This window comes from Protopterus annectens, chromosome 9.part0 (genome assembly GCF_019279795.1).
Source record: "Protopterus annectens isolate FY-2018-M chromosome 9.part0, PAN1.0, whole genome shotgun sequence".
NCBI classification, from domain to species: Eukaryota; Metazoa; Chordata; order Ceratodontiformes; family Protopteridae; genus Protopterus; species Protopterus annectens.
In genome coordinates this window covers 118,293,171-118,319,213 of record NC_056743.1, presented here as the reverse complement: position 1 = coordinate 118,319,213, position 26,043 = coordinate 118,293,171, and the positions used below count along the sequence as shown (strand labels likewise).

General features: G+C 38.8%; 1 protein-coding gene across 2 annotated transcripts in view; it reads left to right on the top strand.

Moving 5' to 3' along the window:
* The window catches only part of CREB3L1 (cAMP responsive element binding protein 3 like 1), a 493,540-nt gene that overhangs the window by 449,025 nt on the left and 18,472 nt on the right, over positions 1–26,043 (top strand). For both annotated transcript variants that reach the window (XM_044082632.1, XM_044082631.1), the window contains exons 7-10: positions 1,101–1,159; positions 1,260–1,328; positions 9,806–9,905; positions 15,204–15,330. In XM_044082632.1, coding sequence (XP_043938567.1) covers positions 1,101–1,159; positions 1,260–1,328; positions 9,806–9,905; positions 15,204–15,330 — 355 coding nt within the window. The remainder of the gene's footprint in view (positions 1–1,100; positions 1,160–1,259; positions 1,329–9,805; positions 9,906–15,203; positions 15,331–26,043) is intronic.

The window sequence follows — 26,043 nt, the reverse complement described above, 5'->3', positions numbered from 1 at the left end:
AAAAATCATTCAGCAAAATTCATGAAGGACCCAATCAAAACGAATATGGTACAACAGAGAAAAAAAAGCTTCATGAGAGATGAATGCATTTTCCCAATAAAGGTTTTCTCACACTGGTCCAAAAATATACTATAACCCAAATTTTACTTTTTTGTCCCTAAGAAGTGAATTTCAAGAAAAGATTAAAAAAAAAAAAAAGTGTCAGAGCAGATGCATATAGTACCAGATTACATCTAAGCCCACTGTTTCCCAGTATTAAGCCAGATTTAAATGGAAAGTGTACAACTGCACAGTACATAGTGTAATGTTTCATCCAAGCTTTTATGATGCTTTTACTCTTTCTTGCTGTTGAAAGTGGCTGCAGCTTTGGTTAGATGAAGAAAACCGCCCAAAGCTACAGCTTGTTAAATCATCTAAACAAAGTATTTCTGCATGGGGCAAGCCCCCGGCACCCACCATGGAGAAAAAAAAAAACAACCACACACACACATGCACACATACACAAAAAAAAACAGCATGCAAAGAGAAAGCAGTACAAGCAATCCTTTCCACAGTGAAACAGCAAGGCATTTGAAATCAATGGTTTACAGCTCACCCATTTTTAACTTTGCCAAGAACGGGAGAATATTTAGTGCAGAGCACAAGGGAAAATAGGCTAATGCAGGTAATCTCTGAAACTTTCCTGATCTCAGGTTCCATGTCAGTCTTAATTCTTTTGTGTTTGGCATAAAGGGTGGCTATAGGAGGGCAACACGGAGTCACACAGATACTCAGTAATAGGGGTTTGAACAAATGGGAGGGTTTGGTAGTAAAAATTATGGGAGGCACTCCAGATAAGGTGGCAGTAAGAAGTGAAATGAAAAAAAAAGGAAAAAAGGAAAACATCTGTAACTATTTAAAATCAGAAGTCATTCATTTTAAGAACACATTTACAGGGGCTTCACATTTTTGCTCATTGGTAAGAGATGCTGTCTTTGGCATTTAACTTGCAAGTTTGATTTCTAGCCACTTGGAAAGTGCCATTAGCGAATATGCAAGCAGGCACTCTGGCTGAAGCTACTAAATGCTGTGTTTTTCTTCCTTGCATTGTTTCCATGCAGATTTCAGCTCAGGAGAGTCGGAGAAAGAAGAAGGAGTACGTGGACTGTCTGGAGAAAAAGTAAGTCCTTTCTCTTTCTGTTTTCAGATTTACATTACTAAAACACAGGTAACAGCATCCGATTCAATATTCCTTTCCTATCTATTTTCGTTCTTCACAGAGTGGAATCTTACACATCAGAGAACAACGAGTTGTGGAAGAAGTTAGAGACACTGGAAAATGCTAACAGGTAAGGGTTTCAATTTTTCTGATTAAAATCCATTTTTTAAAGAGACTAGCACAATGGACACACTGAAGTGCTGGTCATTTTTGTCTCACTGCTAGCAGTTGCCATCATGTGGAATTGTTGTATTGTGTACTGGGGACATAGGCTAAGTTCCCTTTTTTCCTGCATTCAAAAATTCATCTAAGAGTCCTCCTTTAATTATTTCTTTTCGGGTAACAGATTGGTCAGGCGTGGATCGGGCCACGTTTCAGTAGGTTTAGCTGCTGTTGCTCTTTTTCATGCTGCCATCCTTACGTCAGTGCCAGCTTCAACTTCAACCTACTGTGCAGCCCTATTTCCACTAGACCTGCCTGTCAATACAGTCAAGAATTGTGGCAGTGGGCCATGTCGTAGTAGGGAAGAGATCCACCCAGCAGTGCAAGTTTTAATCTCAGCCCAACAGAGATGGGAAATACATAATAAACCCGTAATATAATGTGTCACTGGCAATCTGAGAGATCGTGTTATGATCTATTAGAACAAACAAAACAAGGCATTTGCAGCACAAATTTTTGCTCTTTATTATATTTTTAAGTATTGTCACTGTTTTATGTATGTTTAATTTATATGACAAGTGCTGATATTAAGTTATGGCCTTGCAAGTTTTTTTATTATTATTTGCTGTGTAAATGTTTAGTGTTTCTTTTTAGATTCCTACTGTATATGGTGATGGCCCTTGCTCAGTTGGACATACCAGATAAGCAAAGTAAATAACACCAAATGTCCATACAAGGAACATGGGGAGAAAACTGGGTTGGGCTGCCCGGCTAGGCTTATAAAAGATCCTGATGGTCATTAGCCAGGTATGACCCTATGAAGAAATAAGATTCAGTATCATTAAGAGGTACAAACTATATTATGATTGCCATGAGTGAAGGGAACCTGCATTTGTTAGATTGCAAATGTACTCAAGTCCTTTCACAGTTTTGCCCATTTAGCGTAACAGTTACATGCAGCCAAATACGTCATACACAGGAGTAATAATTCATGTGTGAGAACAGATAAACAGGTTTCAGTGTATATCTCAGGAACATACCAAGGATAAGGCTCGGGAGATAGAAATGCCCTTAAGAAGTGCATTAAAACAATTTAAGTTACATGGTAGAATGATTTACTACATTTAGAAAAACATGTCAAATTGCATTTTTGAGAAGCAATTAAGCCTTTTCAATATTTTCAAATCAAAAATAAAATATGCGTAATATACCAAAAAACTGGGTCTGTGACAATGATACAAGGGGATGAGAAATGTGTTTAAAGCAAGGAAGCAAATGCATAACTTTAGCACAAGAAGAATGGGGCGTATTTCTAAAAACAGCTGATACGATGAACTGCATCATCTAAGACAGTCACAGTCTGCATGAGTGTTAACATGATGGGTGGGTGGTTCAGTAAGATACATCCTACAATAAGGGCACTGCAGATGCAGAACCCTGTGCCGCTCACAGCGCACTGCAGATGCGGAACCCTGTGCCGCTCACAGTGCACTGCAGATGTGGAACCCTGTGTCGCTCACAGCTGAAGATGCTGAACTGCCTCTAGTTTAAGCATTTGGAATTGTTTAGGAATGGAGTGGATAACTGGGGTTATGCAGTTTGGCAGTTGAATGAAAAATGTCATTATTCCATAGTTATAGGTGGTTCATACATTATGTGGATCAGTTAGAATAATCTAAGTACTGCACTTTTACTGCCGTTCCTTTCTCTATTTCTTTGATGAAACTGTTTCATGATGTTGGAAAAGGTGCTGCTTTGCAGAAATGAACTGAAAATAATGTGCTTTGGATGGGCTGATATACTGCTGTCACACAGCATGATTTAAATGTTTCTGTTTTGAAACTCTACACGCATTCATCAGAGGTACGCCATCTTATAGTCACTTTAATGGAAGCAGTAGAAACCATGCTTGGTCACAGGGTATCTTATATGTTATTTAAACATTTGGCAGACATTCCTGCCTTCCTTCATGAGGTGTACTTTTTACTCCACTTTCACCTGAATGACGTTCTTATGGCTAACACCATGATCATGTAATGGGAAAGTCATCAAACGATTCAGATTAGAAATTGTTGTATACGCACAAGATGGTAGGGCTAAGCAAAAGGAAATAAATATGATGCATTAAAATCCAGAAATGTATTTGTGGAGTATAAACAGATTTGTACTCTCAGATCCCTAATGAGTCTGTGCCTATCAGAAAAGTCTCAGCTTTTGTTTCAAATTTTACCTTACCAGATCAAGCCTGCTGAAGTGCTATGCATGATTTCTGCAACAGGCACAAACATGATGCGTGTAACATACCTGCACTCACAATTAAAAAAAAAAAAACAAGCTTGTGCTGCTCATGAACTGCTTAATGGAGATATCAAGCTTGGGATGCAAATTCAGAGACATCTTACTGCAAGTAATAGCTTCCTAACTAAGGGGACTGCTTCACAGAGTCACATTGCAGGTCAGTGAAGCATGGTGAAACAGTCAGTCATTCTGAAGGTCTTTGAGTGAAGCACTGATTCTAGATATTTCAACAACAGGCGTTATGTGGGCTTTCCTGAAATTGTTTTCTGTCTGGCCCCATGTCTTTGTGTGTCTTCCTAGGCTGAATATAGCGAAGGATTATTGTTATTTTCTACAGTGAAACCTGCGCTTCTTTGTCCGGTCTGGCAACAAACACAGTGAAAGTTGAGGTGCACGTAAGGTGAAATTACATAGCAGGATTTGAAGAGTAATAATAGTCCAGGTGATAGCATAACCCATGGTTATTTATATGATGCACATAACACAGTATGAAGCAGTTCATGTGATACAACAAAGTAATAGTTTAGCTGTGATTTGTTGCCAAATCTGTACAAACAGAAGGGTTTCCATTCAAACCACAGTCAAGAAAAAGATGAAATGTTTGTGTTGTTTAAACATTTTCCACAACAGATATGTTAAAGCTCCTGGGTTCTAATAGTCATGTCAGGCCCTACTGATGGTTTGTATTAAATCTGAAACACACTGGGGTGTGGTTAGCTTTGAAGACAGTACAGTTAATAAATAGCCAGCCCTATTAAAATAGTTTAAAAGCCATGAGAGCACATGGATTGCAGCTGGAGATGGAAAGTAAGAGTTCTGTGATTAGTAAGCAAACTATTTTCTATTATTCACAGTTAGTGGAATGCAGGTTTTTGTTACAGTTTGCATTCCTAGCTACTTTTAACTTTATTCTAGTTTTTTTTTTTTTTACTAAATTATAACTTTCAGTTTCCACAAATAATAATCTAATGGAACAAGTTTTCTCTGCCTTGCTGTTTATACACCTTTACTTGTACCATTCTGTGAGTATGAGTGATGCAGTATATGTTAAGAATTGTATCTCAGTGTTTTGGTCACGTGCAGAATATGATGTTTAGGAAATCAAATGATGAATTAACCAGCGTCAAAGGGGATTCACTGGGCAGTTGCATGCAGCTTTGCAGACAGAGATACACATGCATGAACGACCAGTTAAATGCAAAATGTACAGACTGCATCAAGTGAAAACAATTTTAAAAAGAATCAAGAGCTTTAGAAAACCACACGCGGTTAACAATTTGCAACATTAAGTGATTCAAGGAAAACGCTTTATTTAATTGTGTCTGAGTTCCAACTAGGATGATGAGAAGGGAGTGGCATTGCTTTATAAAGCCAGGTCGATACTGCATTTACAGCTTAGCTGAAGCAATTGGTGTGGTGAGGCGTGTGGTTCTAAGCAGTTTGAGGGAGGACAGCATTCTTTTTGTCTTGGCTCATTAGTTTGACATGAGGATGGCTCCAGTTTGAGGATCTGTACATGACAACAGATGAGCCAGCTACAGTTCTGAATTGTTTCTGGAATGTACTTTTATATACTGACTATTGTGTACGTTCCCTAACATTTGTCCACACATACATCCACACAAACACACACACTGCTCAATCAATATGGTGGGTATTGAAAGGGCCTTTGATGTTTTTTTTTTTTAACTTTAAAAGATTTTTACTTGCTTCTTGTTTCTTCTTAAAAAGATACTTTATATGTTTATTAAGTGGAATTTTTCACATACTATACTTTTAGAAATTGCTACCCAGTACCAAATGTGTACTCTGTTATATATCTGTGCATACACACATGTGCATTTTTGAATTGTGTGTGGCTTTTTCTGTATGTTTGTTTCTGCAAGTATCTCTGTCAGGCTGTGTGTGTGTGTGTGTGTGTGTTTGTGTGTGTGTGTGTGTGTGTGTGTGTGTGTGTACATGCACACAAGTACATGTGTATTTTAAAGTAAGTCTAGCAAGCAACATTTGCCATTATAGTACTTTTTTTGACACACTGTGACACTTAGAAGGAACACATGCTCTAACAACTCAGTACTTATTTTTTTTATATTAAATACTATTTTTAAATACCTGAATTATACTTCTGTCATGAGGGGTGGTCCAAGTGGGGGCTGTGAAGACTTGTTTTACACTTTTTGCAATAGACATGTTGTTGTTGTGTCTTTCGGCTTTTCCCGGTTAGGGGTCGCCACAGCGGAACTCCGGTCTGCTAATGATTGGCAGCAGATTTTTACATGCCGAGTTGCCAGCTCTGAAACACAACCTTCAATGAAGGTACGCCCATTCACGCATGTCTCCACACAGAAGACACTCTAGCTGAGAATCGAACAGGACAAGACATGTAATGCACATTATTTATAAATTATTCTAAAAAGCAGCAATTGGGACTGTTGTACTTTTTGATCTGATCTTGAGCCATGACAATGTATGGTAATGACAGCTTTAGGCACATTTCTTTGTATTGGAAACTTAGGGGTACAGGATGTTCTAGAATTGTGACATTTTATAATGCATTTTATAGCAATGGAGCAGAAGACTGCATAAAAATTTATTTACATATTGCTTGAGAATGCTGAAATGAATGGTTAACAGTTTTGTTGTTTGACAGCTGTTTCAGTAGCTAACAAATGAACTCCCAAAGCACATATTTGCCAACAATTTCCAAAAGATCCATAAAATTATAGTATTTGCCAGCTATTCTGACTGCTGTCAAGAACTTTCAAACTGCACATTTGCGTACTATTGAGACAGCAGTCAAAATAGTTGTCAAACCATAGTTGTTGGGTCTACTAACTTGCTGACAGGATTTTAGAGCTGGTGGGGAGCATCACAATAGTATGATTTCATTTTGCCAAATAATTATGAATGTTAACCTGATGTTTCAGAATTTTGACCAGGCAGTCAGATTAAGGCATTCTGGATGGTTGCTATGCACATCTACACGTGACTAAGTGTTAACTTGTTGTTACAACAAGTTTAATGAGATATGTTCTTGTTAGTGCTGACTTACGCACGCACATATACCTGTATCCTCAAAAACACCTGCATGTCCGTATACAGATATGTAGCACAGGACATGCTTAGAAGCCTAAGCATACAACAGTTGTAGTGTTGCAGATGCAAATGTAATACTTTTTTTTTTTGGTTCTTAAGCATCAGTTTGCTTAGATTATGTAACCCCTTCACGTCAGCTAAATCTCTGCCCTTGCCAGTATTCTGCCCTTCTACATATTTGCACATGTATTCACAGAAATGTATACGACAATAAATCCAAAGATGGTGGGTACTGCAAAGGGAGTCATGTATGGATGCATCCAACATGCTCCGTGTGTATAAGTCCCAATATGTTTAATTTCATGCTACAGCATAGGTACTGGATATCTACATCTATTCATTCATAGACATTTCATGTTGTGACACCATACCAAGTAAAAAATCAGTATACTTGTGTCCTGGCGGTAGTTATTTGATTGTAGATGCCTTTGTGCCATCCAGGCATAGCTGTATCATGGTGTATACTGTACACATTTCACTGACTATAACCAGCCATCTCAATTCTTCCTGTATGCTGTTTAGTGCCATCTGTGCAGGCAAATATTTGTACATGGAGTCTGTCATAGCAACCACTTGATATTCTGAGACTCGTTAGTATGAATGAGTGAAAATGAATACGAAGTTACATGTATAAGTCACAGATTGGTGAAAAGGGAATACTCCTGGACATGACAATGTGTGATAATTTCAGAGCTGGTATACACAAGTTCAGGCAGTGTGGGCTTGTCCTGTACATTGGAGGGTGCAGGGGGTCTTGCTCCATACAAAAAAATAAATAAATTTAAAGGAGAACAGTGATGTTTGATATTCACTGCTGTCCTTATTTATGGACCTTCTCATTTCATATTTCCAGGGCTCACAGTTCTGAATCTTATTACATTAGGAGGCCTTTGTATTATTTTTCCCTAGTAGCCAAAATGGCAGTGCTTGTCCATCATTCCCAGACACTGTGTGTGTGTGTGTGTGTGTGTGTGTGTGTGTGTGTGTGTGTGTGTGTGTGGTGGGGGGGTGCAGTGTATCAGATAGTAGACTAGCTATCAGTGAGTTACATTTAATACATAGTATATAGCATCAAAAGTACTTTGTGGGTCTTGATCCTGCAGCCCGGTACTTAGTACTGTCAGGTTACTAGGGTATTTGTTATGGATACTAGCCCTGCTTGTCACAGCAGTACAGCTACTTATAAAGCCAGCTATCAGGGGGATTGTTCCTAAAATCACGCATGAAATCTTATTCATAAGGATTGATTTATCATGTTACCATTCATCACGGCAGTATCTGGCATACAAGTAACACTGCCTTCTGCAGCCACAGAATGCTCAACTCTGAGTCACTTGTGCAGCTTATATATGGATATAGTATCTCACTTACCTTCAGTAATGCAGACTATTCCAGGGATTTATAAAGAACCCCAGTGATCATAGTAAGGGTTGCAATGAAAATGCCCAGTTTCCACAATGCAAGGATTTGTGATTCGAAGACTCACATTAACTGCAATGAGGGAAGACCTCACTGTGGGCTAATTTGCATGTCTCTGAATCACCATTAACTTCCATGAGTGCAGATCAGCACTTTAATGCGGTAGTTAACACTTGTGGCTGATGCAGCATGTTAGCACAGCCCCCCGCCCCCCACCCCACATGTTCGAACATACATATAAACTTCATACCTGGCTTTGTGTTGTGAAAACGTCCTCAGTCTCTTTTTTTTTTGTCCTTGTAAAAATTGGACAATTAGTCAGTCATTAATATAAGACATTACAGTTTCTCATTTCATTTCCTTCAGTAAATCCATGGTAATACAAAAACTGTTATACTAGCAATTTTTCATATTTGCAGGAGTTGGCCCTCCACAAATTCTGGCTTTTTTTTTTTTACTTTTTTGAGCTATGAGGTTGGGAGGTATGCCAGACTTTCCCAGCTGCTATCTGTTGTGCACCACAAATTGTTGCAAGCACTGACTAATGCCCCAGATCATGAATATATGTTTAAAAACAACCCTACTGCACTGCCTTATCAGTTAGTACAGTATATTAATGCTGAGGTTTAGTATGGCAAGCATGCAGAGCTTGGTACATTTTACCCTGCCTTTATAAACTCTTATGTTTTTATTTATGATATTCCTGGTGTTTAGTGGTAGTGCAGAGGATTAATATCCTCTGTGGGAGGGTGCAGGCTCAGAATCCCTTTTACTGCCTTTAAGGCACTGTAGTTTTACTGTCCTTGGTATCTAGTAGTGCTGTTTATATATTTTTTTTTATTTGTAATTCGGTGCCTTTTTAAAGTATCACTGGTGTCTAGTGCCCCCCCAACCCACCTAGTTGAGTTATCGCTGGTGGCTAGTGTCCTCCCTAGTCAAATGTTGCAGGCTTTGCTCATTAGGCTAGGAGTGTGCAGTAGTATAACAGCCTCCCCAACACACACACACACACACACACACACAGACACACACACACACACACACACACACACACACACACACACACACACACACACACACACACACATATTCACTTCCACCACACACACAGCCCCTTTGCCACCTGATCGCACTCACAGACACACGCCCCCACAACTCACACACATCTACGTAAACTATCCTCCCATTACTCCCCCAGCCACCCTCCGTTCCAGTCTTTAATAGTAATGTAAGCACAACTATATGAATGCAGTCACATGGGCTTGCATAACCAATTTCTTCTTAATCCTTCCGTTCTTTTTCAAAAACTTCTAAGAAACTGCATTCCTCAGAGAAAATGTATTCTATTATAATTTGATTTTGCTGCAGTCAATATTCAGTTTTAGTTCCTCGTTTATTTCTAAGTAAGCATGGCACAACACTACTCGTTCGGTATTGAACCATTTCATAACATCACTGCTCATTTGCACTGTTTCCTTAGTGTAATAATTTGGGACTGAAAAGGGTCCAAGCTTGTAGTGGTCCAGGTCACCTTTCTGCTAATTAAATAAATAAATAAAAGTAAGTTAATACAGCAGTGTGAATGCAGAGGGTTAGAACGATGTCTGACTGTGACACTTTTTCTTCTCTTAGAACTCTCCTGCAGCAGCTACAGAAACTACAAGCCTTAGTAGCTGGAAAAGTACCCCGCTCCTGTAAAATGGCTTCCACACAAACAGGAACCTGTTTAATGGTAAGTGCGTCTCACATCTGATGATGTTCTTTCATGACATGCCTCCTAGTTTCTTTATATCTGCTTTGTGTACTACTTCACTGTGACGTGTTAAGCATGTCACAGCTTCTTCCATATTTTTAATCAAGAAGGCATACAACTACTGTTTGCAGCTACTGACAATTCCAGCTGGTTGAGACTTGCCAGTTAAGTAGCAAAGCTGGTTAGGGAGAGGTGTGTTAAGCACTGACATCAATTCAGGTCAAATCTAAATGGGCATATGAATGATTTAACAGTATAACAACTGAGGAAAATGTGTATTCTCCATCTGTGCAATTTTATTGCACTCTTACAGCGTTATTGAATTAAAAGACATTACAGCTCTCATTCATGTGGTTACTATATTTTTAGCAGCTGTAGCTGTCACATCTAGGACATGGCACTGTTCCCCAATCTTACATCCCTCAACAGTAAGTTGTGCAGCACAAGTCTGTTCTGATCTAGCTTGCTAACATCTGGGGCAAGCCAAGTTCTACTTGAGCACCCATCAATTCCAAATTAAGGAGCAAAAAAGGCTACACCTCTGTTAGAAGTGCCCATGTGACATCATGTAAATAATAGTATTACATCATTTCCCACTCCCATATAAATACACAATATGCGTATAATGAATGTTGTGGTCCATTTCTCACATATATTTCTGATTTTTCGCCGTAGTGATTTTTCTCTGTAGCTCCAAAAATGTGGATTTGTAACAAAACAGAGTGTATTACAGTCATTAAATTATGACAGGCGTAAAAGTTGCATGAATCTTAATCTTCTGAAGATGCATATTATAATTCATCATCTTATTCTGTCAAATTGCTAGGTGAAAAGTGCTAGTATTAAAAAATTATACCGTAAAAGTCAGTTAGTTCAAAAATGTGTGCAAGCTGATTGGACAAACTGGTCTTCATGCCCAATGTAAATCGAGCACGCCGTATAGAAAAAAGGCTGGCCTTTAAACAAGATACGAGTGACCAGGCCAATTGTAAAGGCAGACATGATACAAAAAGAAAATAAACAAACCACTAAGAGAGAGGAGACAGAGTAATAAGGACTTGTTTTTTTTTAGAAATGTTTGTACTGAATTTTTTACCTTCATGGGAAGACTCACACATGCTAACACGCGAGCGTGCGCATGCACACACACACACACACACACACACACACACACACACACACACACACACACACACAGTAGAGACACTTCTAAGAAGCTGCCACCTTCTCTCTTGCACACGGATGGACTGTGCATGTGTATGGATGTACATGTCAGGGGAGGAGGAAGGCAAGTAAAGTAGCGTCATATAAAGGACACCGCTTAAAAAAGTAATCAGTCTCTTTCTTAAATACATAATTATATAACGACAATAATCTGCTCAAATGTAGTAACGCAGGATTTAGCCATGTTTGGCTTTGTTTAATCACTCAGGCTTTGCCCTCATGATCAAACCATGCCAACAGTGGATAAATCCTGCATTGCCCACACCATACCTCTTAGAGCAAAAAATCTGGACAAAGTCATGAATAATGGGATCCAAGGTCCAAAAATAGGGACAATTTTTAATTTTGCTCTTACAAAGTTAGAAAGTTGATAGAATAACAGGTTTTACTTTAGCATGATTTTTCTGAAGGGTATGAAGTCTGAAAGACAAATGTCTGTCATTATTTTCTGACTTCAATCTTTAATGATTGCCAGAAAACCATAATTTTATTAAAAATGGACCAAAAGTATGAGGCAAAAATCTGGACAGTCTGTGAAAATCTGTACAGTTGAGGTGTATGGACCCAGGCATGAATACTGCTGAACAATTCCAGATAAATGTTCTCTATTTCTTGATTTTAGAGATAAGAGGTTCAAATATGTGATTGTATAACTTCCTTGATACATAAAAGCATCACCTAGCATCTGAAGTGGCTTTTTTGGTTTACCAGGAAATGTATTTTCTAGGGAACTGAAATAAATTTAATTTGCTGTGTGTTAAACTGCAGTATCAACTCAAAGTACTAAACGTTTTGAAAGATTTGAGTTTGAATGCTACCAGTGACTTTTCTAAAGGGCACAGTCCACAATTCACTTGGTGAAAGGAACTCCTGTATTATTCATAAAAATCATCTATAAAACTGTACAGTGTATAAATATGAATTTGAATCATGCTGAGCATCCAAGTGCTCCGGATTGTGCGGAACGCTCTGAATTTGTGATCAATTAAATACGCTGTTCCGCAATGAGCAGCTGTTGCTCCACTTTGTGAATTTACAGCTCTATCACGGTAGAGTTGAGTGGTGTTACAAGGCTGAAATAGTTGTGGACTAGAGTATGGCTTTGAGGTGAATTTCTTTCATCGTTCATAAAACAAGTATCCTTTGTCTATTATTTTGCCGTTAAGACAAGGTTATGAAATTAATACCACGTTAAGGACTGTATGTAGCAGCAGCTACTCTTTTAAGAATGGCTATTTCCTGTAGTAATAGTATCAAGAGTATCCCCCAAGGATTATTTTTTAAAAAGGGAGCTGTTCTCTTCTCAGGTATTGTAATGTGGAATGGGTTGCAAAATTTACACCAACATCTGAGGTGCTTTTCTGTAATGTTTTTCCCCACTGGAGTATTATACTGTTCTCTTCTCAGGTATTGTAATGTGGAATGGGTTGCAAAATTTACACCAACATCTGAGGTGCTTTTCTGTAATGTTTTTCCCCACTGGAGTATTATATTGTATATTACCAGTGTATGTTACCAGAACTCACTTTGTGGGCATAGATGGTATCGTTTGTCTTCCCTCAGGATCCATTCAATTGTAAGGGGTACATTGGCGAGCACTATACTCAAGTAGCGATTACACCTGCTCATCTTTCAGGAGAATCACAATTTGGGGAACTAAATGCTATAGATATAAAATATGACCAAATTGCCCATAGTTTAATATTTTGTAGAAAATACTTTATGTCCCTTGTATATGTTGCAGAAATATGTATTGTGTGTGCAACACGTTCATTTGATGTGAAGCAGGTGCGATTTAATTTTTCAGCAGTGGGTTTTAATACTATACTGATAATGCGAAAAGCAAAATTTGTAGTGACCGAAGGTGCAGACTATCCTGCAGTCTTAATAGAAGGGTAACGAACCTACACTCATGGTCAAGCCAAGAGCAATTGTTTGGGGGTAGAAGTACCAGCTATAGTCCAGATCACGTAATCAGTGCCACATGCATTAATAGATATACCAAAGTCACTTCCACAGTGTGTTCCAAACACGGTAACATGTTTCCTGTTTTCTTGATTAATGTGAATTATACCATTTCTATAAGAAGTACTTTAGTTTGTTTTGAATCGCCCACTCATTTATGATATTCAGACAGTCATTTACTTTTGATAACTTGTTAGCATCCACACACTATCTGTTTTTATTTTGATCCCATATTGATCCTTCTGGGACACCCCTGGTACATTTAAACCGTGCAAAAAGACTTCCTTTTAATTTTCTACAGGCCATACTTTCTGCTTGTTTTTCCTCACAGGTCTTATTAATCTTTGTGAAGTAGATATGTTTTAAACATCTGTGTAACAGAACCATTGTCTAAGTATCCAAATGTTGAGATATTTAAGTTTATCACATCTGCTTAATAAACATAAACAATGGTCCCTAGTTGCTGATACAGTTTCTAGAGTAAACAACTAATTGTCAGACATTGTTTTCCCTTACTAAAAGTGGTATAATTACACGTGGTCATCAGTCTTATTCCTGTTTTTTTTTAAAACGGACGATTAGTTACTTTATTTGATCAATAAGTTTTAGACTTTTTAAGACTTAATTTGATAATCATTTTCCCTATTTTATTTTTTCTTGGGCACAAATAACAGCAACACTTTTTTTTCTCCAAATGAAGATTATACTCTCATTAGCATCCTAATTCATTAAAAAGTACCAAGGCAAGCCTTCCACAACTGCAGCACATTCTTGTTCACTATTTACATAATAAATACCAACTCTGCTCTATTTATTACATATTTGAAAAAAAGCAGACACTGCAAAGAAAAATATGTCCAATGTTTTTATTCAAGAGTGTGTTGAGACTTACAACAAATTTTAGCTATTTCACATATCAACTATTTTGAATAACTAACCACCTTTTTGGCTATTTCCCATGTGAACTTTTTTCTTATTTGTACTGTATACTTTCATGCTAGTCTTTTCAGATTTTAGTTTTTGTTGAGACTTCATCTCAACATTTTTATATTTTGGGTCTACCTTTGTTTTGCATAACCGTTTCACTATATATTACAATTATAACCTCTATGTTTCTTTTAATTTGTAAATTAAGTCATGTTCTATCTTGTATTTTTTATTCGATGTGTGCCCTATTGAATTTTAAAAATAAACAGCATTTATTTAGTACTCATGGCAAAAAACCCACTTCAAGCAGGTCCCATGGAAATGGTGCGTTTTCGCACAGTGCGAAAATAGGATGTTCCACATTTTGACTGTTTGTCACATATTGATAGGGTCTGTGTTCCAAATTGGCCTCTTAAGAGGTTGAGAGCTATGGAATCATGAATTATAAAAGTCAGTCTGCAAAAATGGCAAAGGCAAGGTTGTCCTCTAGTGGTGAAGTCAGTGAATGCAGCTCTTAGCAGACAATTGTGCCATTTGCATTAACAAGAAGTATTATAATATAGCTTTAACTTCTTAATTGACTGAAATCTGCATTTAGCAAAATCGCTTAATTCATTTAGACTTTAAGACAGAGGATTAACTCCCTTTCCTGGGGAAAAACATCTAAACACAAACTGCTCACATACGAACCCTTTTAAAACCTTAGCTGTATCTGAATAAAAATTACATTAAGTTAAACTTAACTTTAACTGGCTGTAAGAATGCTACCTGGCTTTGTTGTATTTCAGGTGAGTTAGCACACAATAAAATAAAAGTTTAGACACGATGGTGTTTCTAAACCTCCCATCATGCAACTGCATATTATTTTATTGTTAAGGAGAAAAACTTATGTGACATGCTGGTACATGTTGCCAGGTAAAGGAGTAAAAATTGAGCAGTACATTTCAGTTTACAGTAACTATACTCCTCTTATTACAAATTATAGAGGGTGATTTATTAAAAAGGAAATTGTACAACAAGTGTTATTATATTTACACCAACTGCAGCTTTGTTTCAGGTTCTAGTAGTACACAGTTTTAAGTAAGAACACTTGTTATGCTGCAGAGTAAACTGTGGATGCAAAGAACTAAAGAGAACTCTTCTTGTAATTTTTGTTGGTAGGTGGTAGTGCTGTGTTTCGTTTTGGTACTGGGCTCTTTTGTGCCATGTCTACCAGAGTTTTCTTCGTTGTCACAAACAGTGAAAACTGCACCACTTTCTACTCCAGAAATCTACACAACAAGCCATAGTAAGTGTTGCTACAACTTGCTCTAAATCTTACCCAGCAGCAGTTCTGTTTTTTGTTGAATTTTACTTGTCAAGATAATGAATGAGCTACCTCTGGTTGCTCAGTTAAGAGGCCAGCTGTTTTATTGCAGTAATAGGACAAGGGTGAGTCAAAGGTTATTAAATTCAGTAGTCTGCAAGGACCATATATTTGAATGTTATTAGGCCACTTTAAGATGTTTCGTCCAACTTAACAGGTAGGTTAAACATAATAGCCATCTAGCCATAGGTTATATTACAGTGGCTAGTTAGTCAAGCTTGATAGCCGTCTGGTATTTCATCTGAAGCCCTGAGATTCATTAACGCCTACATTAAGTGTACACTGTTCTGAGTAAAGATACAACACAAGCATAGCTCACACCACCTTCTTTCTAATTTTAATTTTCTTAAGGATTTTCTTCCAGCTTAAAATGTTAAGGGGAATTCAAAAAGGTTACCAAAAGTGTAGACTATACTTGGTGTAATATTTTAGAGTGACTAGAAAGCACAAAAAATGTGGTAGAAGTGTTCTTGAAAAGAAATCGTGTACACAGTGTAGGCATTATTGAGTCTGGCCCAAGGTCTTAGCCTAGCTAAAGCACACCCTAGGGCAGATATTTCATTGGTTGAAGTCGGTTACCTGAACACTTTTGGTTAGTGACTCTTTCAGATATACAGTGGTAATAGATCGATGGGCCATCTCAGGAAATGAGTTTCTCAGGTGTCCTGTGTTAAGCCTTGAACTAGACAAAAAAAAAAGCATTTGTTATATGAGGCCAGGTGATGAGTCTCCTGCTTTTATAAAATGTATAATTTTTAACCATGTCTTATGAGCCTGCTTTTCTACCTAGATTTTCATTTTTATTAATGTGTGTTATTTTTTTTTTCTTTTGAGAGTGGGGAGTGTGAGCTTATTCATTGTATAACTCTTACATTTGTGTAGTCAGAAGGATCTTGTTGAGGCATACAACCATCTCTCAGGTAAGACCAGAAAGATAATGATGGGCTCCCTGCAAATAGGAAAAACTAACAAACAAACAACAAAAACATTTCTGGCACGAGAGTAACAACTTCTAGAGTGACATCGGCTACAAGTCTAGTAATCTGGGACATACATCTCCTCAATGAACAGATTTTATTTATTACTGATATGTAGTTCTCTCTTCAGCTGCCATAGTTCATTGGAAATTTGTCTCAGTGTGCTTGTCCTATGACCTTGGTAACTGTTCAGTATGAGTGAGTCATAGGTATTCATTTATTTTAATTTTAAGCCCAGTAAAAGGTGTCCTGTAGATCACACATTAAAAGATGACCCTTCAAATTACCAACAGGTATGTATGCTCTGAGTGAGTGAATGAGGAGTGCATGTGCCTGTGTGTGTGTGTGTGTGTGTGTGTGTGTGTGTGTGTGTGTGTGTGTGTGTGTGTGGCTGTGTACATACATGTGTGAGCGTTTGTGTCTATGTGCATACTGGTACATGTGTGTCTGTGTTTTATGCATACTGCACTGGGCTGACTCCCATTTAATATTAGTTACATTGTGATATTTTTGACTAATGGTTTAAATATTTTGCCATAGGTCAATTTGAAATAGACTGCTGCAATTAGAGAAAGGATAAACAAACAATAAAAGCAAAACTTTGAAGATGAATGCAGTTATTTCAGTGGGATTAAAAGGCAATGACTTTAAAATGAGCCTAAACTTAGGTCTATGATTGCTATTGAAAGCTAATTTCAACAAAGCCATTTCTTAAACCCATTCATCATTTCTTCTGGAAATGAATAGTGACTCTTGATAGTTTTATTCAAATTTTTGCTTTTTGTTTAATAATAGGGCCCCATGAATGTATTAAGTCATGTTTACTCAATGAGAAAGTAAATGAACTTTTTCCAAAAAAATGTAATGTAGCTTTAAAATGAAGATATTCCATCAATTTTAAAGCTACATTACATTTCTTTGGAAAAGTTTATTTACTTTCTCATTCAGTAAACATGACTTAATACATTAATGGGACCCTATTATTAAACAAAAAGCAAACATTTAAATAAAACTGTCCGAGTCACTATCCATTTCCAGAAGTAATTAAAATGGGTTTAAGAAATGGCTCCCCTGGCCCTGATAGTACCACCCCTATAAACCTGCTCTCGTTTCAGCTTCCAACCAGTGTCCACATCCCTTATCCGTACCTTGATTAAAAAATTAAAACCCACCACACTCTATGCTGACCAACTCCCCGCCGAGTACCTTCAAAAAAATCAACCAATGCCATTGCCTATCCAGTATCAATACTAATTAATCGTACCATAGCAGAGGCTAAAATTCCTACCATTTGGAAAACATCCTATATAATCCCACTGCATAAAGGAGGTTCTTCCACTGAATTCTTCAACTATAGACCAATAGCTATACTTTCTCCACTTGCAAAGATTATGGAAAAATGTATACACAAACAACTCATGCACCACCTAGTCATAATTACCTCATGGCCGATACTCAACACGGCTTCTTTCCACACCACAGCAAGACTTCAGCCCTACTGGCTTTTACCAATACCATAAACAATAACCATAACAATAATCACATATCCTTAGCCCTCTTCTTGGGTCTTCCAAAGCATTTGACATGGTGGATCACAAACTTTTGATTCACACCCTGCAAACTTTCTGTCTATATTCTAAAGACCTTCAATTGTTTAAATCCTACCTCAATGGGAGGCAGCAGGCTGTTCTCTGGCAGAACAAGCTCTCTAATCTATTACCGAACACCCTTGGAGTACCACAAGGCTCCATATTAGGGCTCTACTGTTTTCCATCTTTATTAATGACTTATATACTGTCATACCAAATGTCAGCTGTATCCAATACGCTGATGACTCGACCCTGATTTGCTCAGCTACATTTCCTTCAGACTTGAGGTCTGCTACCTAGTCCACCTTTAATACTATAGAAAACTGGCTCTCTGAATGACGATTGTTACTAAATCCAAAAAAAAAACTAAAATGCTGTTATTCTCACCAACACAAAGGTCTGCTGCTTTTACCTTCACCATAAATGCAAAAGAATGCACAATAATCTCTCCGACCCCTCTACAAAACTACTAGGTGTCATTATTGATAATAACCTAAAATTTGACCTTCATGTAAACCAATCGATCAAGACCATCAATAAAAAACTTGGATCACTGTATAGAATAAAAGCCTTCCTAACCCCTCCAGCTAAGATTGCCATAGCTCGCTCTCACCTACTTACAACACTTCTATATGCTTCCCCCTTCTCTCTAATCTAAACAAGTCTGTACTTAATAGACTGTCAACCTGTTACAATCACATTGCCAGGTTTGCCACTGGCCTGCCTTTTAGAACACACCACTGTAGCAACCTTAACCAGCTTAGGTGGCTAGAACTTCCCAGTCTAATCCAATATAACCTTCTGATTATGGCTAATAAAATCCTCTATAATCCAGATAATACACCAGCTCTCAAAAATATTATCACCCCCCCATAACAGTCCGAGACTACTGCAATCCTCGAACAAACTACTAATTCAGACAATCAAAATTAACAATGCAGTCGGTGATTCCCTCTTTGCAAACTCTGCAGGCAAGCCTGGAACTTACTTCCAGCTGATATTACATTGCTCTCCTCCCTAGGCCAATTTAAAACCAAACTCAACAACATCTGGCACTAAACTGGCTTTGCCACTGTAACAAGCCTGGCTAACTCTCATCATGAATGTGAATAATCTATCAATCTACTGCTAATTTTCCCCTGACTGTAATCAGGGGTAACTCTAACCTGTGAACTTGTGTATTCATGTTTGCTTTGTAAATACCATATATGTAATATAGGTTCATAGGTTCATAGGTTGGTAGTGGGCTATCTGCCCGAAGGCATACATTAGCCCAGCCACGTTGTGCAGTATTCACCGCCCCTATAGTAGTTCCCTAGACCCTTGTACTAGCAGCTAGTACCCTTGGCCCCTATCTAGTAGTGCTGTTGGTGTGATCCCCAGTGTGAACTTTCTGTTACCCATCCACTCATCAAGGTTCCTCTTGAAGAGTGATAGTGAGGGGCTCTGTCTTATGTAGATTGGGACCCTGTTCCATAGTAAGGGAAGTCTCTGCGAAGGGAATCTATCCCTCCAGCATGTTCTATTCATTGTTGTGTTGAGGTTTATATCCCTAGAGCGTGTAGCTTGAGTAGATTTGGTTTTGCTAAGATGGAGCATGTTCAACAATTCTGGGTTGGACATGGCTCTGTAAGTTAGACAGAGATCGCCTCTGAGAAAGCGGTATGCAACAGAGAACAGTCTTAGCTTTTTCAATCGTGCTGCATAGGGCAACTGTTTGAGGCCAGTAATCCTCTTAGTTAGGTACCTTTGTGGTCTCTCCAGCTGCTGGAGATGTCTAGCCAGGTACATACCAATTGGTGCATTGTACTCAATAATGGGTCTGATGAGGGAAGAGTAGAGGGGCACCATTACATCCTTAGATGTTGATGCGAACCCTTTCGTGATCAGATGGGTCACATAGAAGGATTTTCTAACCACTTTGGCAACATGGTTATCAAAGGAAAGCTGACTATCTACTTGGGTCCCTAGATCCCTTATTTCTTCTTCAGATTTCAGGGGATTACCTCCTATGTTGTAGTTTGCGGTTACTCTGTTTTTTCCAAAGGGGATTACTACGCATTTTTTTGCATTTAGCTTGAGACCATGGCTTTGACACCATGCATCAGTCTCATTTAGGCCCTGCTGGAGGATCTCCATGTCAGCCGGAGACTCTATTATAGCACCCAGTTTGCAGTCGTGCTTGCCTGTACTTCTGAGAAGTATATGCCAAACAGGAGGGGCCCCAGGACAGAGCCCTGAGGCACACCACTCGTTACTGGTCTGGATTCGGACATAGATCCTGCTACTCTTACTTTATGGGATCTGTCTGAGAGCCAGTTTGCAATCCTTCTTGTGACGTAAGGGTTTATGCCCAGGCTGGTGAGCTTATCAATAATACCTGAATGGGAAATGGTGTCAAATGCTTTAGCAAGGTCAAGGTAAGCCGTGTGTACCTCCTTTCCCTTATCTATAGCCTGAGTAACTGTCTCAAAGAAATCCACCAGGTTCAGGAGGCATGATCTGCCCTTGATGAAGCCGAACTGTGTGGGGTCCAGCGACTGGAGGTTCCCAATCTCTCCATTTATGAGTTCCATAATGATTCGCTCCATAGCCTTACAGATCAGACTGGTCAGGCTTATTGGTCGGTAGTTCCCAGGGTCAGTTTTGGCCCCACCCTTGTGTAGCAGGACCACCATTGCCGTGCGCCATTCTATGGGCACATATCCTGTGGAGAGGCTGAGACTGAACAGGGTATTAAGATGCGGGTTAATTCCTTTTGGAGCTCACAGATGACACAGCCTGGGACACCATCTGGTCCCATGGAGGCAGTGTTTTTAGCTTTAGATAGAGCCTTGTTAACCAACGTATCAGTAATAATTGGACTTACGCAATCCCCTAGAATGGTAATAGGCCCTGTAGGTGGTGAGTGGGGGGGGGGGGGGGAATTTGCACTGAACCTGTCAGCCAAGATGTTGGCAGTGTCAGAAGGGTCAGTGTATTTTGTTCCATTTTGTACTAGCTCAGAACAGACCTGAGCGTTGCCATTTAGGTTTTTGACATAGCCATAGAAGGCCTTATGGTTATTCTTGGCATCCTTGGCAACTTTCTTTTCAAAATTAGCTTTAGTTGACTTGATGAGGGCCCTCAATTTCTTACTAATGCTGATCAAGGATGATTTTTCTTCTTGAGATTTGGCCTTTTTTTGTATAAGTCTTCTCCTTTTATTGTAAAGTTTGCTTATGGCCGGGATCCACCAGACTGGTTTCTTCTTGCTTGAGGAAGGAATCTTGGTTTTATTTGGGATAGCACGGTCCATGCAATCCTGAAGATGCATATAGAGTGCCTTGGTGTAGGATTCCGCATCTTGGATATCATTATCCTTCTGCAAGGGAATAGTGAAGCTTTCCACTTCGGATGCAAGTAGTTTGAAGTTTGCTTTGGAAAGGTTTTTGACTATGGTTTCTTTGATTGGGGGAGGTGGAGGAGTGAGGCTGTCCAGGGTTATCAGTTTGTGGTCGGATCTGACCAAGGAGGGGGTGATAACAGGTGTGGTACAATGGGCGCCGATATTTGTGATGATTAAATCCAATATGTTGTCCCCTCTAGTGGGGGAACATACTAGTTGTTCAAGGGCATTTGAATTTATAAATTCTATGAATCGCTGAGCATAGGAGTTGGAACATTGGTAGTTCACCCAGTCTATACCAGGGTAGTTGAAATCACCCAAGATTATGGTGTTGGGTAGGACCTTTATATTTTCCAATGTCTCAAGGAATGCAGAGTGAGCATCTTGGGACATGGTGGGTGATCTATAACCGGCTACGACTTGAAATGTGGTTTTGCCTGCTGATAGTTGCGCATGGATGATCTCTGGGGCATCATGCTGCACTACTAACCTGGAGATATGGGAATCCTGGATGAATATGGATACACCTCCGCCCTTTGTACTGCGATCCGGTAACTGAGGCCGGAAGGTATGATACGAATTGTAACCTGGCAGTGCTGGGGTGCTCTCTTGAGCCTTGAACCAGGTTTCCGTCACTGCACAAACATCGATTTTCTCCATGCTGAGGAGAGCCTCGAGTGTGTGCATTTTGAGGTTGAGACTTCTGGCATTGAGTAGCATTCATTGTTTTTGTTGTATCTGTTTACCGTGGAGCTCCCCCCCCCCGGGTTTCCACTGAAAATGGACATGTATCCAGCCGGACTATCCTGGTCAACAATTGTAAAATAAAATAAATAAATAATAAAATAAAGGAAAGAGGAATTTGCAAAACAATGAAATACTCAGTCAATTGAAACCAGCCTCAGGATTAAGAAAGGGTTATCATGAGCAGTAAGCTTTACCATGAGTGGTCAACAACTCAATGTAGCCCTTTCCAGTTCAGACACCACCCTGCCATAATGATTTTCCACAAGTAGAAGCATCTCCGTAGAACGTCGTCCTGCCAGCAGTGGTAAATGGTGATATGGCAATCCAGAGCAGCAGGTAATGCTCATTAGCCATATGCTGCTCTGCAGAAATGTCTGTATGATTGTGAGTGTGTGTGTGTGTGTGTGTGTGTGTGTGTGTGTGTGTGTGTGTGTGTGAGAACAGTGAATGTGAAAGGGATGCCTGTGCCAATGGGAGGCCACCAAAACAAGCTACCAACACAAAGCGCTTTTAGCATAAGCATTAGTAACAATTGATCAAGAGACATGCAAAGATAATGAAGTCCTCCTCACAGCAGCTAATGCTGTCTCTTAACTCATTCATTCCAATGGAGCTCAGGAAGTTTGCACTGTAACTTCCAATGGGCGGAGCCTAATCTTTTGACAGACTCAAATTATGTCCTCCCACTTCAAACAAATGTTCATATCTCTGGAACCATAGGGACTATGAAAGAAGTACACAAACCCTTCAGCACAAATGTTAGTGGTAGTATTCTTTAGGTTCTAGGTCTTAAACTGAATTTTCTTAGTCACAGTAAACACAGTAACTATTATGTTTGTAATAACCATTGAAGTTACACAGATAATGTCAGCAGCATTTTATTCATCTAGCCAAGAGCTTTCATACGAGGCTATGGAATTCTGTATTACTTGGTTAAGATATTTAGAAAAAAATGAAAATTGTATCTATGTAAATTAATATCATAAAAACAACCATTAATATTTCTTTACAAGCACTAAACAAAGGTCAAATATTAATGCAATTGAGTTTGCCATTGTGTAAGCTTTAAGATAAAATATTTTAAAACCTTGTATATAGCATGGTTTTGGAATTACTGATGCAAATATGAACAAGTGATATTTTATGCTTAGAGGTGTCAGTAGGAGTTAACTGCAGATGCATCTGGAGGTGTCACATGGATGTAATAAGTTACTCACTTTTTTTCTCAGTCATGTCCGTGACATCCCTCCTCTGAGCCAGTGATCAAGGAGCCTCAATCCTTACCACCGACACCAGTGGGGAACATTCACTAAGAAAGAAAACAGACACACACAGTATTTTCAGATGCAGCTCTCTGCACCAAGTACAGTTTCCCTTAAGAGCATGCAGGGAATGCACACTCCAATCCTGAGGCTGGACTTCCTCTCCAGGCCCCAAATATGACTCCTCAATGACTACTTCAGCATGGAGTCCTCATCCGGGTGTTCCAAGCCAAGTCCTCAACCACCCACTGTGTGAAATCAGTGCTCTGTGTCCCTGTTCCAAATAGCTAACACCTACACACTCTTTGTGATTAAATTTTCACACACACACACACACACACACACACACACACACACACACACACACACACACTCCTGGGAAAGGCTGGCACAAATTTACCTGCTATACTACCTCCACCCAGAATATAAGGTAAGATACTGCCACTAGAACATCTCAAAGCCAGCTACACTATGGCTCTTACCAGGTTACTCAATTATACTCAGTAAAATTAATACTTACACAAATGATATTGTTGCAAGCAACAAGACTTTCAGGAACATGAAGCCACAGTGCCAGTAAATAAATGCAAGTTCTCTTAAAGGTTAAAATATGTTTTAAAAGACCAGCCACAATGAAAGGTATAGTTATATTTAGTAATAAATAATAAAATAGAAAACATGAACATACTGAATATCTATTTACAACAAACAGCAGAGTTTCAGATCACATGAAATACAAAAATAAAATAGATATAAAAATACAGAAAAACAATATTTAGCTAATCTCACTATATTTTCCTAACTGACTGAAGAATTACTGTTCCCTACTTACTTGCTAGAGCAAGGTAAGATGAAGTGGATGAGTGTCTCTTGTCAGGTATAAGGTGCTGAGTACCACTGACATTTCTCTCTAGTATCTAAATACAATTTCATTGCTGGCTACAGGATGACATCACATCTGGTCACCTGACTCTGTGGTTTCCACATTATCCCTCACTAGATATTGAGCTAGGATTTGGCACAAATGTGTCACAATACACACAGAGAACTTTAGCTAAAGGCTTAATACAACATCTGGAAGCTATAAAACATTTCCAAGACTTCTAGCCTTCTTGCAGAAAGGCTTTTCAAGGACACTGTGTCTCTTGCTACATTCGGACCTGTGAGATAAAATCTTTATGGCCTAAAGTAAGTCATCTAATTTCAGGCTATTTTTGTTATGGTTAGCTGGGCTGGGCTTAACCCCTTCCCTTCCAGTCTTCTCTTAAAATATATACATTTCCTTAGGTTACAACAATACAGCCTGACATATATGTATATATATTTTTTCTGTCCAGCAGTACCATACATTTTTAACACAAGCAGCTTTACAAATATATTTTTAACACAAACATCTATACAAATCAGTTTGCTATTCAAATGACATATAATTCTTTACAAAGCTCCGGCTAGCTATGCTGGCATATGTTACACATGCACTGCCCTACTCTCACTGGCACAGCTAGCACTATCTCACATCATCACAATGTCAAATGACTTACCTGTAATAAGCAATTCATACAACCTCAGCTACAATTCTCTGAATCTCATAGCAGGAGTTTCGATATCTAAAATGTATTTCACTTTGAAAATGCTGGCTGGGTATTTTGCCGTAGACATACAGGACTGGAACTACCTTTAGATTGGTTTGGGTCGAATACTTTCATCTGATCAGCTAAAACCTGGTGGGTTTTGACTTGCGAATTCTGCTGGATACCAAAGGAAAACTGGTATGATTTTGAACAGGTGTTAAAATATGAAAATATGAAGGACAGTTTTCTTGGGTGGAAGTTCTCACTATATTAATTGGAAAACAAAAATGTAATTCATTGTACAAGCACCACTTATATGTACTTCAGGATTCTTTTTGCTCTGACTTCTTGGAGGTGTGTGTGTGTGTGTGTGTGTGTGTGTGTGTGTGTGTGTGTGTGTGTGTGTGTGTGTGTGTGTGTGTGTGACCTTGTGTGTGCATGTGTATGATCATATCATCACTCATCGAGTTGCACTTCAGCAGAATGCAACTGGATGCTAATCTGACACATCACAACTAGAGTCTCCAGGGCAAGGGTGCAAGTCAGAACCACTACTTATCTTGCAGATGACAGATTGGGACTAAACAAAATGCTTCTTGATGATAGTGTGTGTGTGTGTGTGTGTGTGTGTGTGTGTGTGTGTGTGTGTGTGTGTTATTTAAGCATACACTTTCTTCCATGTATTCAGTCTCTGTTGACCAAGATCATGAATTGATCTGGAGTGGACCAAGTTGAATTGCTCAACAGGTAAGCATCTTAATGATCCTTACTAGAGCTATAAAAAAACACATGCACAAACGAATGTTTTCCACTTAGTCTGTGTTAACTAAGATAATGAACTATTCTACATTGGATCCATTTGAATCAGTCCCCACACAACTGGCACAATGTTTTTAAAGAGAACATTCAGTAGTAATAACATGTTGAAAGAAGGTATGAAACACAATGAAGTGAAACTTTTAGATACTGCTCTCTCTGCCTGTGTATACATTTGTGTATTTTTATATATGCAGACACACACATACATACACTTGCTGAAGAATGAGAAGACAGTCGTGAGTAAAGTAAGGAATTTTTTTCCAATATTCAAGAACCATCAAG